This window comes from Rhineura floridana, chromosome 2 (genome assembly GCF_030035675.1).
Source record: "Rhineura floridana isolate rRhiFlo1 chromosome 2, rRhiFlo1.hap2, whole genome shotgun sequence".
NCBI classification, from domain to species: Eukaryota; Metazoa; Chordata; class Lepidosauria; order Squamata; family Rhineuridae; genus Rhineura; species Rhineura floridana.
Window position 1 is genome coordinate 234720151 of NC_084481.1, and position 17502 is coordinate 234737652.

Genomic DNA, 17502 nt, shown 5'->3' on the forward strand with positions numbered 1-17502 from the left:
AAAGCACTGTAAATGTCTTTTTAAATTGGAAGCTCTCGTAGGAGCATTTTTATCGCTGCCTGAATATGCGCTGATCTTGGCATCACAGCATTTGTCTTCATCTGGGTCCTGTGTCATACACTGACACACAAAATGTTTTCCATCTTGACTTATGGTGAAATGCTCAACTACAGCTGACTTCATGGGAAGCTTCTTTGACATTTTGAATTTATATTTTTAAAAATTTGTCAATCAAAATTTATTTTGAAGTTGGAGTTAGTACATTTCTTCTGACTCCACCCAAAATTGCACCCGACTCCAGCTTCATGACTCCGACTCCAACTCCACAGCCCTGGTTACGCAGAGTAGGGCCAGCATGTCTTCTTGATCATCCCAGACTACAGGATACAGAATAATGGGCTCAAATTACAAGAAGCCAGAGTTTGACTGAACATCAGGAAAAACTTCCTGACCGTTCGAATAATACAACAATGGAACCAATGACTGAGGGAGGTGGTGGGCTCTCCAACACTGGAGGGCAGCTGGACAGCCACCTGTCGGGGATGCTTTAAGTTGGATTCTTGCATTGAGTAGGTGGTTGGACTCGATGGCCTTATAGGCCCCTTCCAAATCTATTATTCTACAATTCTATGAATTGGAATATTTATTATTATTGTTGTTGTTGTTGTTGTTAATGATAATAATAATAATAACATCCTGCCCTTCCTCCCAGAAGGAGCCCAGAGTGGCAAACAAAACACTAAGAATACTCTAAAGCATCTTAAAAACAGACTTTAAAATATATTAAAACATAACATATTTAAAAACGTATTACAACAAAACAACTTTAAAACATCTTTTCTAAAAAAAACCCCTTTAAAAATAACTTAAAAAGTGATTCCAGCACAGACACAGTCTGGGATAAGGTCTCTACTTAAAAGGCTTGTTGAAAGAGGAAGGTCCTCAGTAGGCACCAAAAAGATAACAGAGATGGTGCCTGTCTAATATTTAAGGGGAGGGAATTCCACAGGGTAGGTGCCGCCACACTAAAGGTCCATTTCCTATGTTGTCCGGAACAGACCTCCGGATAAGATGGTATCTGCAGGAGGCCCTCACCTGCACAGTGCAGTGATCGATTGGGTATATATGGGGTAAGACGGTCTTTCAGGTATCCTGGTCCCAAGCTGTATAGGGCTTTGTACACCAAAACTAGAACCTTGAACTTGGCCCAGTAGCAAATGGGCAGCCAGTGCAATCCTTTCAGCAACTGGGTGACATGTTGACGATACCCTGCCCCAGTGAGTAGTCTTGCTGCTGCATTTTGCACCAGCTGCAACTTCTGGACCAACCTCAAGGGCAGCCTTACATAGATCACATTACAGTAATCCAGCCTGGAGGTTACCAGTGCATGGACAACAGTGGTTAAGCTATCCCGGTCCAGAAACAGCTCCAGCTGTCTTATCAGCCGAAGCTGGTAAAAGGCACTTCTAGCCATGGAGGTCACCTGGGCCCCTAGCGACAAAGATGGATCCAGGAGCACCCCCAGACTACGAACCTGCTCTTTCAGAGGGAGTACAACTCCATCCAAAGCAGGCAACTGACCAATTCAAAGTCGGGAGCCACCAACCCACAGCACCTCCGTTTTGCTAGGATTCAGACTCAGTTTATTGGCCCTCATCTAGCCCACCACCAAATCCAGGCATCAGTCCAAAGCTTGCACGGCCTCTCCTGATTCAGATGTTACGGAGAAATAGAACGGGGTATCATCAGCATACTGCTGACACCTCACCCAAAATCTCCTTATGACCACTCCCAAGGGCTTCATATAGATGTTAAACAGCATGGGAGATAAGATGGTACCCTGTGGCACTCCACAGCACAACTGCCAGGGGGGCGAAAGACAGTCACCCAATGCTATTCTTTGAGAGCGACCTTGGAGATAGGATCGGAACCACTATAAAACAGTGTCTCCAATACCTATCTCAACAAGTCGCCCCAGAAGAATACTATGGTCAATGGTATCAAAAGCCGCCAAGAGATCAAGTAAGAATAACAGGGTCGCACTCCCCCTGTCTTTCTCCCGATAAAGGTCATCCATCAGGGCAACCAAGGCTGGTTCTGTCAACCAGAACTGAACCCAGACTGGAATGGGTCAAGATAATCTGTTTCATCCAAGAGTACTTGCAATTGCTGTGCCACAACCCTCTCAATCACCTTCCCTAAATAGGGGGTATTTGCAACCGGTCGGTAATTGTCACAAACCAATGGGTCCAGGGGGGCTTTTTCAGGGGTGGTCAGATCACCGCCTCCTTCAAGGCACCCGGAACCACTCTCTCCCACAATGATGCATTGACCACACCCTGGATCCACTCGGTCAACCCCCCTTGACAAGCTTTAATAAGCCAAGAAGGGAAAAGGTCCAGAGGACATGTTGCTGGCCGCATCATCGCAAGCACCTTGTCTACGTCAACTGAAACGGTTCCCAAGAAGTTGCAGCAGACGTTGCACTGGACATCTCATTGGGGACTACAGTAGATATCGATGGGGCATCAAGGCTGCTATGGAGACGAGCAACTTTACCCTCAAAGTGCCTTGCAAACAATTTACAGTGGGTCTTCGAAGGGTCTAAAACTCCATTTCCTGGAGTTAATATCAACAGACTCCTGAGAATACAGAAAAGCTCCACCGGATGGCTACTTGATGATGCAATGGAGGCAGAGAAGTGGGCCTTCTTTGCCGCCCTCACTGCCACACAGTAGGCCCAGTTATGATGTTTTACTTGTGCCCGATCAGCCCCACAGCACGTCTTTCGCCACTTGCACTCTAGCCATCATCTGGCCTGTTTCATTGTCCTTAGCTCACTGGTGTACCAAGGGGCAAACTGGGCTCCACAATGCCGGAGAGGGCGCTCGGCGGCAACTGTGTCATGAGCCTGATGCGCCTCACTGTTCCACAGTGTGACTAGGGCTTCAACAGGGTCACCTGCTCTATCTACTGGGAACTCCCTCAGGGCATTCAGGAATCCTGTGGATTCCATTAGTCTCTGGGGCCGGACCATCTTAACCTGTCCACCACCCCTGCAGGGAAGGATCGGAGCCATAAGTCTAAACTTCACCAGGAAGTGATCTGACCATGACAATGGGGTGACATTCACCCCCCCCATCTCCAGACCACCCCTTCATCTGGAGCAAAAACCTAGTCAAGGGTGTGCCCTGCCATATGCGTTGGGCCAGTGACAACTTGAGGCAGCCCTATGGTCATCATGGAGGCCATGAAGTCCTGAGGCAGAACACTAGAGGCAGCCTCAGCATGCACATTGTAATCACCCAGGACTATTGTTCTGGCCTCCTCCAACACCACAGCCAAGATGGCCTCCGCCAGTTCAGTCAGAGAAGTTGCTAGGCAGCAGGGTGGACGGTCGACACCAGGTGCAGGCCCTCACAGGCAGCTCCAAGACAGAGTGGTTTCCTGGTGACCAAGATGGAAGTTCTGTAGACCGCAGCTACTCCTCCCCCCTGACCCTGCAGCCTGTGCTGGTGTTGCACCAAGTATCCAGGTGGGCAAAGCTGGGTCAGATCAACTCCTCCCAGCTCACCCACCCAGGTCTCGGTAATGCACACCAAATCGGCACCTTCATCCACAATCAAATCATGGATGTGAGTGGTCTTATTGTATACTGATCTGGCATTGAACAGCAACACACACAGGCCAGTGGGCACAGCAGATGAACAACGAGGAACCCATCCATGAGAAGAGTGACAGCAAGGAACAAGGCGCAGATAGCCTTAAGCAGATTATACTTTTGGACAAGTTTCTGGAATAGGTAAATGGCTACCAGGCCAAGTTCAAGGTTCTGGTTTTGGTGTACAAAGCCCTATACAGCTTGGAACCAGGATACCTGAAAGATCATCTCACCCCTTATATACCCAGTCGGTCACTGAGCTCTGCAGGTGAGGGCCTCCTGCCGATACCAACTTATCAGGAGGTCCGTTCTGCACAACATAGGAAACGGACCTATAGTGTGGCGGCACCTTCCCTGTGGAATTCCCTTCCCTTAAATATTAGACAGGGCCCATCTCTATTATCTTTTTGGCGCCTATTGAAGACTTTCCTCTTTCAACAAGCCTTTTAAGTTGAGACCTATCCCTGTCTGCGTCTGTTGGAATTGCTTTTTAATATGCTTTAAAAAAATTTTTTTTCTTAAACAATATGTTTTTTTAACCCTTTTTATTTAAGAAGAATTTAAAGCTTTTTAAAAAGACGTTTTTAAAGTTGTTTTGTTTTAATGTATTATAAAGCCTGTTTTTATGATATTTTAAAGTGTTTTTAGTGCTTTTGTTTGCCTCCCTTGGCTCCTGCTGGGAAGAAGGGCGGCAGGATATAAATAAAATAATAAATAAATAAATAAATAATCCCATTATGTATGGTATGAGATTTTCTTTTCGGCAAACAGGGCAATAGTGGTTGGTACCCAAAATGAAGATGGCAAGAGGAACGTGCCCAAACAAGGATGTGGATTTGGAGTTGGAGACACAAATGGCAAGAACTGCTAACAAGTCTTGTTGGGTTCCAAAACAAATCTCTAAGTGTCTTGGTGAAACTTTACGACGTTGTACTGGTCCCAGATTTGGTTTGTGTTGTTGACTGACTCAGTTGCTTGAAATGCATTCGCTTTTCCCCAATATATAATAATGCAATGTTTCTTCTGTAAAATATTGCACATTTTTATTGGTCATAATTTTGACACGTTGTTAAGACTATGGAATTGGCTGGAAAGAAACCTGTGTGACTGAGCTGAATGTGCTGAGGAAACCTAGAAGAATCAGTAAAAAGTATGACAACAATTCATCATTACGATCATCTTTATAGTAATGGTGGATTCATCAATAAATGCTGAGGAATGGACATATTAATGTATAAGCAGACTTTTGACTAGCTGGCTTTGGACAACTGTCTTCTAAAATTTCAATTTGAGAAGAAAAACTAAAGTAATTTACAGAGGCTTACATTATCAGTGCAGAGTATCACATCTGCTGCCTCTACTTTCTCAAAGGGAGTGACTTGGATATAAAATATACTATTTTTTTTCCAACTTGTTTTTTTTTTATTTCCTAGGCTGGTATGAAGATGAGATATTTCATGTCAATGCTTTTGGATTTCCCCCTACAGAACCTTCTATTACAACTAGGTATAAAAACAGTGTGCATTCTGCTTTGATATTCTGAAAGAGGATCCTAGGTGTGGGGATGTTACAATTGTTTAATTTCTTGAGAAACCCATGTTGGGATAGACTTTGCAGTATGGAAGATTGTAAAGGAATCTCTGAATATCAGACACTTTATGCTGGTGAAGGACATAGTAAGCTTGGTTGGAGAGTTGGTGATGAATGCTGGGAGGTAGTTTCAAGTTTCAAGACACACTTCTTGCAAACAGTAAATGGCAAACTGAGGGAATGATCTGGGAGAAGAATGAGCTTAAATGGAGCCTGCTGGCATTTGCTTTTCATGTTGTAGGGCATATTATGGAAACACGAACTTCTTTGGAGGGCCTTCTTCAACCTCCGTAAAATCTTCTGCGAAACTGAAACAGCTGGAGGAAGAAAATGAGGATGCCATGTTTGTGTTCCTTTCAGATGTTTGGTTGGATCAAGCAGAAGTTTTGGAGAAGCTTCGCATTATGTTTTCAGGTAGCTCTGTTGAACCATATTTGTTGATCCATTTTTGCTGGAACTCTGTGAAGAAGGGCTTGAAAGCGTTTGGGCCTATTTTAGTTTAGGAAAAAATGGCAACAAGGGGAGATTAAAGTTTATAAAATTAGGATTGGTGTTGGTAGAAGAGAGAATTTTCACCTTCTTTCATAACATCAGAACTTGGACCTTCAACTGAAATTGATTTGCAAGAGTTTCAGGTGAGACAAGGGAGTACTAATTTGCACAGCAGATTGTGAATTTGTGGAATTTGTGTGATAGCCAAGAGCTCTCAAGTCTTGGCTGACCGTAGTAGAAAAGCCGCTATGTGGCCACTATGACCCTGATTCTTGCAGCCCTGACCCCATGCTGCACAAGGTCAATGACAATCCCTTGCTCTTCTCTGCAAATCCAAGTTTGGAGCTGGAAGGGGGGGGCAAGGTTCATCCCCACAGTTGTGGAAGCACAGTGCTACTGTGGTCCGCTTTCCCCTTCCCCCACCCCCAGCTCAAAATCTGTAGCTATAGAGGGGAAAGCTGGGGCCTGATTGGCACTGGGCTTGCAAGGCATTCCAAGCCTCGGAGAGGAATTTGGGGGATCTACCTTGTAGTTGTGCTGTGCTTCTGAAAATAGTACAACTGAATGATCCCCTTCCCAGCCCCAAGCTGGAGAGGAAAGCCAGATGATGGATTACTTCCCATATTGAGCAGAATTGTGGTCGCCTAGTGATGGCCACTTGCTTAGGCGACTTTAAAAGGGATTTTAACTGGTTTATTAGACCAGTTCATTGGGGGGGATTTCAACACCTATCAGTCATGATAGCTATAGGTAATCTCCATTTGCAGAGGCAGTGTACCTTTTAAAACTATTAGGTTGGGACCATAAGCAGTGGAGAGCGATTGCCTTTATGCCCTCCCTGATTGTGAGCTTCCTGGAGATGGCTGGCTGGTCACAGCTGGAAGCTGGACTAGGTGGACCCTTGTTCTGATCCAGAAGGGCTGCTATTAAGAATATTTTGTAATGCTTAGCCTAACTGGAATTTGGTTAAATACAAATGAGGCAAAAGGTATATTGGGCAGGTGTAGTGTTTATTCCCAGATTTTTTTTTTTTTTGCCTTACTGTAGTAAGTAGCGTGGTTTGTTAGTTGGGCTGAAAGCTGTTTAATTTTCCAGCTCTTTGCTGTATACCTACCTGTGTACTTATATCACGCCGCGATCTGTGTTGAGAGAGTAGATAAAATAGAGGCAGAGGTAGCCTTGCTACAGGGGGATAGTGTAGTTCTGTCTGGTATGTGCAATTTATGAGATTTCTCTTTGTTTTATTCTTTTTTTTTAATGAAAATTTTATGACACATTCCAATTATGTTGTATTTTGACAGTTTGCATTCTTTTTGTGGTTTTAGTTATACTTGTGTTCATTGTTCAGAGATATTTAATTTTGTTATTTAAAATGTAGAATTATAATTATTTTTTTTTATATAGTTTTTATTCAAATTTTTCCAAAAAACAAACAAAACAAAGTAAGAAAAAACATAACAATACTACAACAAAAAATAAAAATAAAATGGTTGACTTCCGATTTGTCACAGATCAGCTATAAGTATATAATATACATCAAACCTGTCCCTTAATATGTACATACAGAATCCCTTTTCTCCATAAGCTGTCTTAATTAATCATCAAATCCCAGTATCATCATTTTATTTTGATCTTTCGACAAAAAGTCTAAGAGAGGCTTCCAATCCGTAAGGAATGTATCTGTCGATTTTTCTCTAAGTAAACACGTCAATTTATCCATTTCTACTAAGTCCATTAATTTCAGTAGCCATTCTTCCATTGTTGGTATTGATTCCATTTTCCACTTTTGTGCATATAATAATCTTGCTGCCGTAATCATATATAATAATATTCTTCCATATTTCTTTTCTATTTGTTTATCCATAAAACCCAGTAAAAAAAATTCTGGTTTTGACTGAATATTTATCTTTAAAATTTTTTGCATCTTCCTACCTATCTGTGCCCAGAATAATTTCGCCTTTTTACATGACCACCACATATGATAAAAAGATCCTTCTTGTTGTTTACATTTCCAACAAACATTAGAGACATTACTATACATTTTTGACAGCTTTTCTGGAGTCATGTACCAACGGTACATCATTTTATAAAAATTTTCTTTAAGATTATAACATAATGTAAATTTCAAGCCTTTTTTCCACATATTTTCCCATTGATCCATTTGTATGTTATGACCAAAATTTTTTGCCCACTTTACCATGCACTCTTTTACTTGTTCTTCCTCCATATCCATTTTCAATAAAAGTTTATACATTTTTGCAATTATGTTTTCATCATTTGTATACAAACCTATTTCAAAATCAGATTTACTTATTTCAAACCCATACATTTTCTTGTCCATTTTATATCTTTCTAACAATTGTAAATAGGCAAACCAATGAAAACTATATCCTTCCTTTATCAATTGTTCTCTCTCTTTCATTGTGTATTCTCCATGTACATTTTCTAATAGTTCTTGATAAGTTAACCATTTCTCTTTTCCAGACATTTCTCTTCTATAAAACGCTTCTTGACTTGAGACACATAATGGTATTTTCGAATAAAACCTTGGTTTGTATCTATTCCATATTTTCAACAGAGAACGTCTTATAAAATGATTGTTAAAGTCTACGTTTACTTTTACTTTGTCATACCATAGATATCCATGCCATCCCCACTTCAGATTGTGGCCCTCCAAATCCAATAGTCTTTTATTCCTCAATAAGATCCATTCCTTTATCCAGACTAAACAGCAGGCAGCAAAATAAAGTCTCAAATTTGGTAATCCCAGTCCTCCTCTTTCTTTGGCATCTTGAAGTAATTTAAATTTAACTCTTGGTTTTTTTCCTTGCCATACAAATTTAGAAATATCTTTTTGCCATTGTTTAAAAGGTAAATCAGAGGATATTACAGGTATTGTTTGAAACAAAAACATCATTCTCGGTAATACATTCATTTTTATCACAGATATTCTACCCATTAATGACAGTTGTAGTTTATCCCATCTTAGCAAGTCTTTCTTAATCTCTGTCCATAATTTTTCGTAATTATTATGAAACAGCTTTGAATTTTTATTTGTCATGATGATGCCTAGATATTTCAACTTTTTTTCTATTGTAAAATCTGTCTTGTCCATTAACTCTTTCTGTTCCCTTAAAGTTAAATTTTTCACCAACATCTTTGTTTTTTGATTGTTGATCTTAAATCCTGCTAACGGTCCAAATTCTTTTAATTTGTCCATCAATATATGAATTCCTTCCAAAGGGTTTTCTAGTACAATTATCAAATCATCAGCAAATGCTCTCAATTTATATTCTTCTTTTTTTATTTTTAATCCCGAAATCCTTTTATCTTGCCTTATATCTCTAAGCAGCACTTCTAAAACCAGAATAAATAAAAGGGGAGATAATGGACATCCCTGTCTTGTGCCCTTTTGTATTTCACATGAATCCGTTAAGTCTCCATTAACAATTATCTGGGCCTTCTGTGATGTATAAATCGATCTGATCCATTTTATAAAGTTGTCTCCAAAATCCATTTGCTCCAAAACCTGGAACATAAATTTCCAATTCAAATTATCAAATGCTTTTTCAGCATCTAAAAAAATCAAAGCTGCTTGTTTATCATTTCGTTGTTCTAAATATTCCAACACATTCAAAACATTCCTGACGTCACGTAATTGTCTTTTAGGTAAAAACCCTGATTGATCTTCCTGAATAAATTGTTGCAATATTATTTTCAATCTTTCAGCCAAAATCATTGTAAAAATTTTATAGTCATTATTCAGTAGAGATATTGGCCGATAATTTTTTGTTTTAGTTAAATCTTGGTCCTCTTTAGGTATTAATGTTATATTAGCATTTTTCCAACTATCCGGTATCTTTCCCTCTTGCAAAATAGAATTCATTGTAGACTGTAAGGGTAGCAAGAGTTCTTCCTCCAAACATTTATAATACATTGCAGATAGCCCATCTGGTCCTGGCGCCTTTCCTAATTTAATTTTATTTATAGCTTCAGATATCTCTCTTGACGTAATAGGGCCATTAATAACTTGTCTCTGAAAATCTGTAATTTTCGGCAAATTCTGTTTAGATAAATACTCTTCTATTTTTTCAGATGGAATTTCTTGACACTTATATAATGTTGAGTAATATTGATGAAAAATCTTTTTGATTTTTACATTATCTGTCAGCGTCTCATCTCCTTCTTGTATCTTTAAAATAATATTTTTTTGACGTTCTTTTCTTAATTTATATGCTAACCATTTCCCAGGTTTATTTGCAAATTCAAAAGTCCTTTGTTTAGCAAAATTTAATTTCCTTTCAATTTCTCTAACTGTCAACATTGATACTTGCTTCTGTAACATTTTAATTTGATTTACAATAGAAACTTTAGCTGGATTCTTTTTCAATTCTTCCTCTTTTTGTTTTATTTCTTCCAAAATTAATTGCATTTTCTGTTGTTTCTTTTTTTTTAATTCAGAATTACATTTAATAAAGTATCCCCTCATAAATGCCTTACTAGTATCCCAAACAATATTTTCACTTGTTCCTTTATATAAATTATATTCAAAGAACTCCTTTAATTTCTTCTTACATTCTTGTACTACTTTATCATTCTGTAATAAAGATTCATTTAGTCTCCATCTAAATCCAAGATTTTTTTTTTTTAAAGTTAATATCACAGGATTGTGGTCCGAAAAAGTTTTTGGTAATATATCCATTTTAAAAATATCCTTCGCTAAAATTTTTGACATCCAAATCATATCAATCCTCGAAAATGTTTTATGTCTTTCTGAAAAATAAGTAAATTCCTTTGCATTATCATTTATATATCTCCAGGTATCCACCAATTCTAAATGTTCCATGAGTTCAAAACAAATCTTCGGTAATTTACCTTGTGTCTCTTTGATATTTTTTTCAGAAAACCTATCAATTTTTGGTGAGATTATCCCATTCCAGTCACCCATGACACACCAATGCTCATATGAAAACTCTGACAATTTTTCCATAAGTCCTGTATAAAACCTTGTTTTATCTTCATTGGGGGCATAAATACCCACTATCAAAATGTTTGTACCTTGTAAAGTAATTTCAACCCCCACAAATCTACCACTATCGTCCAATAATACCAATTTAGGAAGCAATTGTGGGTTAATATAGAGAACAACTCCATTTTTTTTTTTTGGTCCAGCTGAAATAAATTCTTCACCCAAATTTTTACAAATCAAATATTTGGAATCTTTCTTCTGAATATGAGTTTCTTGTAGACAAATTATATCCAATTTTAATTTTTTCAAATAATGAAACACTTTCTTTCTCTTCTGCGCCGTGTTGGCTCCATTTATATTCCAAGTTAGGTATTTGTAATCCATCATTAAGCGTGTATTTTAAAATTTGCCTGATGCTCCTTTTGATCCATCATCTTCCTTCCCCTCCTCTGCATATCCTTGTTGACTTTGTTTCCCAGGAACTATATCCATATCTTTGAGTTTATCTTCTTCCATATCTTTTGAAGCTTTTCTCAAGAAGTCCCTTGCTTTTTGAACAGTATTCAGTCTGTATTTCTGTTGTCTGAATGTAAAAATCACTCCTTCTGGAACGTCCCACCTAAATTGAATTTTGCATTGCTTAAGTTTTTCTGTAAGGAAAGCATATTCTTTTCTCTTACGTAAAAGTCTAATAGGAATTTCCTTCATCACCAGTATTTCCTTACCATCAATTTTAAAGGTATATTTAAAGTGTTGCTGTAAAACCATATCTCTGGTCGTCTTCTTTACGAAATGAACAAGCACATCTCTTGGAATTTTTTTCATTGTTGCATATCTGGAGTTAATTCTATAAACTTTGTCTATTTCAAATTCCATCCTATCTTCATTCAAGTCCAGAAATTTTACTAAAGCATTAACAATTTTATCTCTAATGTCTTCACCTGTTTCCTCAGGGATTGCACGGAATCTCAAACAATGCTCTTTATTTCTCATTTCAGTCACAGCTAAATAGTCCAAATTTTTTTCTAGTTCCAGATTTAGTATATCTGTTCTATTCTCCAAGGTTTGTACCTTTTCTTTAGTATTTTTTGCATCTTCCTTTATTTGCCCAATTGTCCCTTTAATCTCATCCACTTGTGTTTTAATATAGTCTTTTATATCTGTCAATTCAGTTTTCATTTCCTGTTTCATTTCCTGTTTTATAGCATTAATCCCTTCCATTATTTTTTGAAACATTTCTGGGGGTATATCCTCTTCCTGTGTATCAATAGAGCCTCTTCGCCCCTGGGCCTTGGTTGTTTTTTTAGTTGTCATTTTCAAAAAGAGGCCTTTAATTTCTAATATTAATCACTGTTTCAGAACCTAAGGGCAGTCTATTTCTTTTCTTTTTTTCCCTCCACCAAAAAGAAGAGTTAATATTCCAGGCCTATTATTGAAATCCAGCCAGCACAACACAGTCCTTATCTGCTTCCAAGAATGCAAAACAATTCTGGTTGCCAAGACTAAACAATTAGTAGCATATACGAGCAGCGGATTCATCCAACAAGAAATAGTCCAAAGAGAAAAATAGTCCAAAATATAATAATTACCTCTCATCCGTTTTTAAACTTTAAAAGTCCAAATTCAAGCCAGCTTTTTGTCGTAAAAAAAGTATATAAGTTGTTTATATTTTCTTTCTTCCTTAATTATATTTAAAAGAGAAAAAGTATGACTCACCCAGGTTTCTCAATTGCTGATTCATAAACAAATCCCTTTTATTGCAGTAATTTAAGCCAAATGATAAGGTTTAGGCAGAAGTGGGCTCGCTGGTTAAGAACGTTTTTTTTTTGAGAGAAGAAAAAACGCTTCGCTTTATTCCAGTTCAGCTTGCGTGGAATTCCTGACTCCGTCTTCAGCCGATCGGCTTGCCTTCTTATCTCAGGAATTTCCTGATCAATTCCAGCCGCCGACAGCTCAACGAAGTCTTGTGGAAGATCTGATCGGTTCTCCTATACCTTGGAGAACATTTAAGCCAGTCCAAGATTCCTCTTGGCTGGCTTTTAACCTGAAAAAAGCTTCCTCTGAGGCAGAGCTCCCTCAGAGACAACCACCAGCCAGCACCACTTCCCGGAAGTCAAAATGTAGAATTATAATGAATAGTATTGTTTGGTTCTGAATGTAGAATTTTTTATTTGTATTTCTTATATTGATTCCCTCTTGTTGGGAACCTCTTAATGAGGTTTCTGCTGAAATATACAAAGTAAAGAAGGGAAATGGTCCATGGCACTGGCACGAAGGCAATAATGGTCCTTGTCTCTCAATCCAGGTTACTCCTCCATGCCTCCAACTTGCTTCTTCTTCTGTGGGAACTTTTCCTCTGCTCCATATGGAAAAAATCAAATCCAGTCACTGAAAGGTACTTTGGGATCAGCCACTTTATTGCAATTATGAATTAGTAATAATTAGTTTGTATTTTTCTGTCCCGTGTATAATTATTTATTTATTTATTTAATTAAGCTTATATACCGCCCGACTAGCAACAGCTCTCTGGGCGGTGAACATTAAAATTAAACATTTGAGAGACACACTTGTTCTGTATAGAGATCTATAATGGAATAGACGGTACAAAGATCCATGAACTGGAGGGCTGTGGCTAATTTACATAACGGATTTGTGCAAATTTGACAAAATGTGAGTGACGCTGGTGGAATGTAGCGGCAACTGTGCCATTTCAAGTGGAAGATGTGAGCCCTTTCAACATCAGTTGGGACAAAGTGTAGGGAGAGGGGAATCATGGCAGCAGGCTCCTCCCCTGAAGTATGTATGTTCATTAGAAGTTCTTTAGAATACTTCGAGCCCACACACATGTAGACTTTCATAATGCTGCTCTTTGGTTTAGATTAACATCTGGAAGGGGCCGAGAAGTTGCTGAAATGGAGCTAGGTGATCACACAGCAATAATGGAGGTCTCAGCTTAAACTTGTTCAAGTGGAGCAATAAAAATTACTGCCTTTTTGACCTTTGCACTATAGAAATAGCTTCCACAATGCCATTTACAATATAACCAACCTGATGTAAACACATTTAAAAATAGCATTAAATCAGTATTATAAACAATCGTCATAAAAACAATTTAAAATACAAAGCACTTTATATTTATGACAGCAGCATTTAAATTTTCCATAGGAGGACTGCCATCAAGTGGGGTTATAGCTCCACCTATCGTCCGAAGCCAAGAATGTTTTTGAAGTCAAGACTAGGGGCGTCAGGCCCCTCCCACTCTCCAGTTCATTCTTGCCTTCGTCCATGCAAGTTGGAGTATATAGCTTAGATAAGTTTCTGTGTATTTGTGTGACAGGGTGTGGAGGTTTTGTGTGTGTATTCCCGTTATTTCCCTTCCCTCTGTCTTTTACTTTAGAGTCTGTGGGACTGACTGACTGTTCTTTGTTTGTCTTTTTGCCTATTTCTTCCATCAGTCCCTACCTATTTACTGGGAGACAGCGGCTGCGGTTCTCCCTTCATCAGGCGGCGGACGCAGCCTTAATCCAGGAGCTCGCGGCTGCAGCTCCCTGTTCTGTGCCGCCGCTTTTTTCCGTACTGCTTTTGTAGCTGAATGGTGATTACTGGGAGACCGCGGCTGCGGTTCTCCCTCCCTTAGGCGGCGGACGCAGCCTTAATCCAGGAGCTTGCGGCTGCAGCTCCCTGCTCTGTGCCGCCGTTTTTTCCCATTCTCTTCCAACTCGCCGCATGTTTTTTTTGCGGCAGCTCTACAGAGCCTGTGGCTGCGGCTCTTTTTACCTTTAGAGTCCCTTTATACGTTGGTCTGTCCAGCCTCCCCCGGCTCGTTCCGTGGCATTTTAAATCTTGCCGCGACTGCCTTTGGAGCCTGCGGCTGTGGCTCCTTCCTTTCACAGTTCACTTTGCCGTTGGCTCCCCCCCCGCTTGCTGCGACTGTTCCAGTGGCTGCAGGGAATTCTCTCGCAGTTCTGCTTTCGGCAGTGATTTAACTGGCTGGTCCTTCAAGCCATGATTACATCTCTCAGCCCCGCGGCTATAGGGCGTATTTCAGGCCGCTCCCCTGCGACTGTTTTTTTGGCGGTTGTGAGGCGTCCTTCCCTGGCTCTCCCTGTCAGGTTCCTACCTGCGCGTGGCTACTGCCTGTCACTAGGCACCACCAGGGACTCCACCAGTCCGGACCGCTCTCTCTTATGGTTTCTCTTCCCGCTCTAGCACAGATCTCAACAGATCCCCCTGCTAGGCAACCACCAGTAACGTCCCAATACTAGTATTCCCAGAGACTCTGAATACTGGTATTGTTATTCTCTTCACCGCTGCCACCATTTGTTACAGTTCCCCTTCAGCCTTGGTCATTACCTTACCCTCCCTTCTGGTCTGTGAAACCCCAGCCAAGGATCAGGGCTTTGGTAAACCAAATTAAGTATTTATTACAGATAACAAAGCTAACAAGATTAACAAGATTTCTTCTTAAGGCACATAAGCATATGGTTTTACTCAATACTAATCCGAACTCCACCTCCCTCCTGGCAAACAACTCTCTAAACCCCACCAAGCAACCCACTCAGTTCTCTTCTCCCCCCCAGATTCCACTCTCACTCTTCCTTTTATACATTCAGCCATTTTAAACACTCAGCCAATCATCTCGCATTCTACTGCCCATTCACTCCCCCTCTTTCACTCCACTTACCATGTATCTTCTAAACAACCAACACTTACCATATATACATTAATATAGGAACATCACATTTCCCCCCCCTTAAACAACAGCAGAGTATTATTCCTGTTCCAGGATTTATACGTCGCGTTAACAAATAAAAGTCTCTATGGGGAAAATGTCTTTCTTTGTTCCTCTGTCTGGTCACGTCACTGCAGTCCCAGCCACTTGCCTGGAAAGTCCATCGGCCAGTACATTGTCCTTGCCTTTTATGAACTGGAAGTCCACTTGATAGTCCTGTAGGGCCCAGGACCACCTCTGCAGCATAGTGTTAAGGTTTTTCATAGTCTGCAACCATAACAAGGCCCGATGATCCGTAGTCACTGTGAATCTTCATCCCCACACGTATGGGCGCAACTTGTTCAGTCCCCACACGACCGCTAGGCACTCCTTCTGGACCGACAAATAGTTTTTCTCCCTCGGCGTCAGCTTGCGACTCAGGTACGCCACTGGATGTCTGGTGCCTTCTCTCTCCTGTAGCAAGACGACTCCCAGCGCCAGGTCCGACGCATCTGTAGCCACGATTAATGGTTTCTCATAGTCTGGTGCTATTAATATGGGTCCTTGGCACAAGGCTTGCTTCAGTAGATCAAAAGCCTTCTGACATTCATCCGTCCATACCACACGCTCAGAACACTTCTTCTTTGTTAATTCATGCAAGGGGGTTGCTATTTCCCCAAAATTTCTCACAAACTTCCTATAAAATCCAGCCACACCCAGAAATGCCCTTACTTGTTTTTTGGTTAAGGGGATCGGCCACGATTGTATTGCCTCCACCTTGCTCCATAAGGGGGTGATTTTCCCACTCCCCACCTTATGTCCTAAATAGATTACTTCTTTTAGTCCAAACTGGCATTTCTTAGCTTTTATTGTGAGGCCTGCTTTTCTTAAAGCCTCCAATACTGTTGTCAGGTGTTGGACATGCTCAGGCACCGACTTGCTAAAAATGGCCACGTCATCGATATAGGCCACTGCAAAATCTGACATGCCTCGCAACACAGTATTGATTAGCCTCTGAAATGAACTTGGTGAGTTCCTTAGTCCCATGGGTAAGGTCACAAACTCATATAACCCATCTGGTGTACTGAAGGCAGTTTTGGCTCTGGATTGCTCGTCTAGTTCCATTTGCCAAAATCCTTTACAGAGATCTAGTGTAGAGATAATGGTTGCTGCCCCCAATAACTAACATTGCGTCTACCCTAGGCATAGGATACGCATCTGGGACAGTAATTTTATTGATTAGCCGATAATCAATGCAAAACCTTGTTGTTCCATCTTTTTTCGGAACCAGGACAATACTTGAGGCCCAGGGACTGATGGATTCCCTGATCACTCCTAATTCCAGCATATCTTCCACCTCCTTTTTGATCTCATTCAAAACTTTCCCATTCACACGGTACGGAACAGATCTGATTGGGGCATGATCTCCAGTATCAGTGGAATGTATAACTATACTGGTTCGGCCAGGTTTGTTGCTAAAGAGATTCCTATAGGTTTTCAAAACTCTCAGAATCTCCTCTTTTACTTCCTCCTTCACCTCCTCTGACCATTCCACTTGATCTACCCCTCCTTTGTCTTTGCTTTCCTGTACCAAATCTGGAAGTTCAGGCCCACTTCCCTCAGGGAATAAGGTAACTTGCAACACCTGTACATCCCTGGTATGGTAAGGCTTCAACATATTTACATGAACCACTTTGCTTTTGTTTAATTGGTCTGTGGTAATTACATACGTCACTGTGTCAAGCCTTTCTCTGATGGTATATGGTCCTTCCCAGTTAGCCTGTAATTTGTCATGTTTCCTGGGTATGAACGCCATAACCATATCTCCCACATCATACACACGTTCCCTGGCTGTTCTGTCATACCAGTAACTTTGCTTCTGCTGAGCTTGACTCAAATTCTCTTTCACCACTTCCATCATTTGTTTCACTGGTTCACATTCATCCTTTCTCTCAGCAGGCATCCACAGTCTATATAAAATCCCATTCTCACACACAACTTGATTCCTCAGTTTGTCAGTGAAAGGAATCTGTTGGGTCAGAGCTTGTTCCTTTATTTGATTCAAACTGATATCTTTAT

At 40.3% G+C, this 17502-nt stretch overlaps 1 protein-coding gene across 1 annotated transcript in view; it reads left to right on the forward strand.

Annotated features, from left to right (window-relative positions):
• POLE2 (DNA polymerase epsilon 2, accessory subunit) overlaps positions 1-17502 on the forward strand; it is a 56144-nt gene that overhangs the window by 14888 nt on the left and 23754 nt on the right. The window contains exons 10-12 of the mRNA XM_061613320.1: positions 5095-5167; positions 5493-5665; positions 13018-13107. Of these exons, the coding sequence (XP_061469304.1) occupies positions 5095-5167; positions 5493-5665; positions 13018-13107 (336 nt within the window). The remainder of the gene's footprint in view (positions 1-5094; positions 5168-5492; positions 5666-13017; positions 13108-17502) is intronic.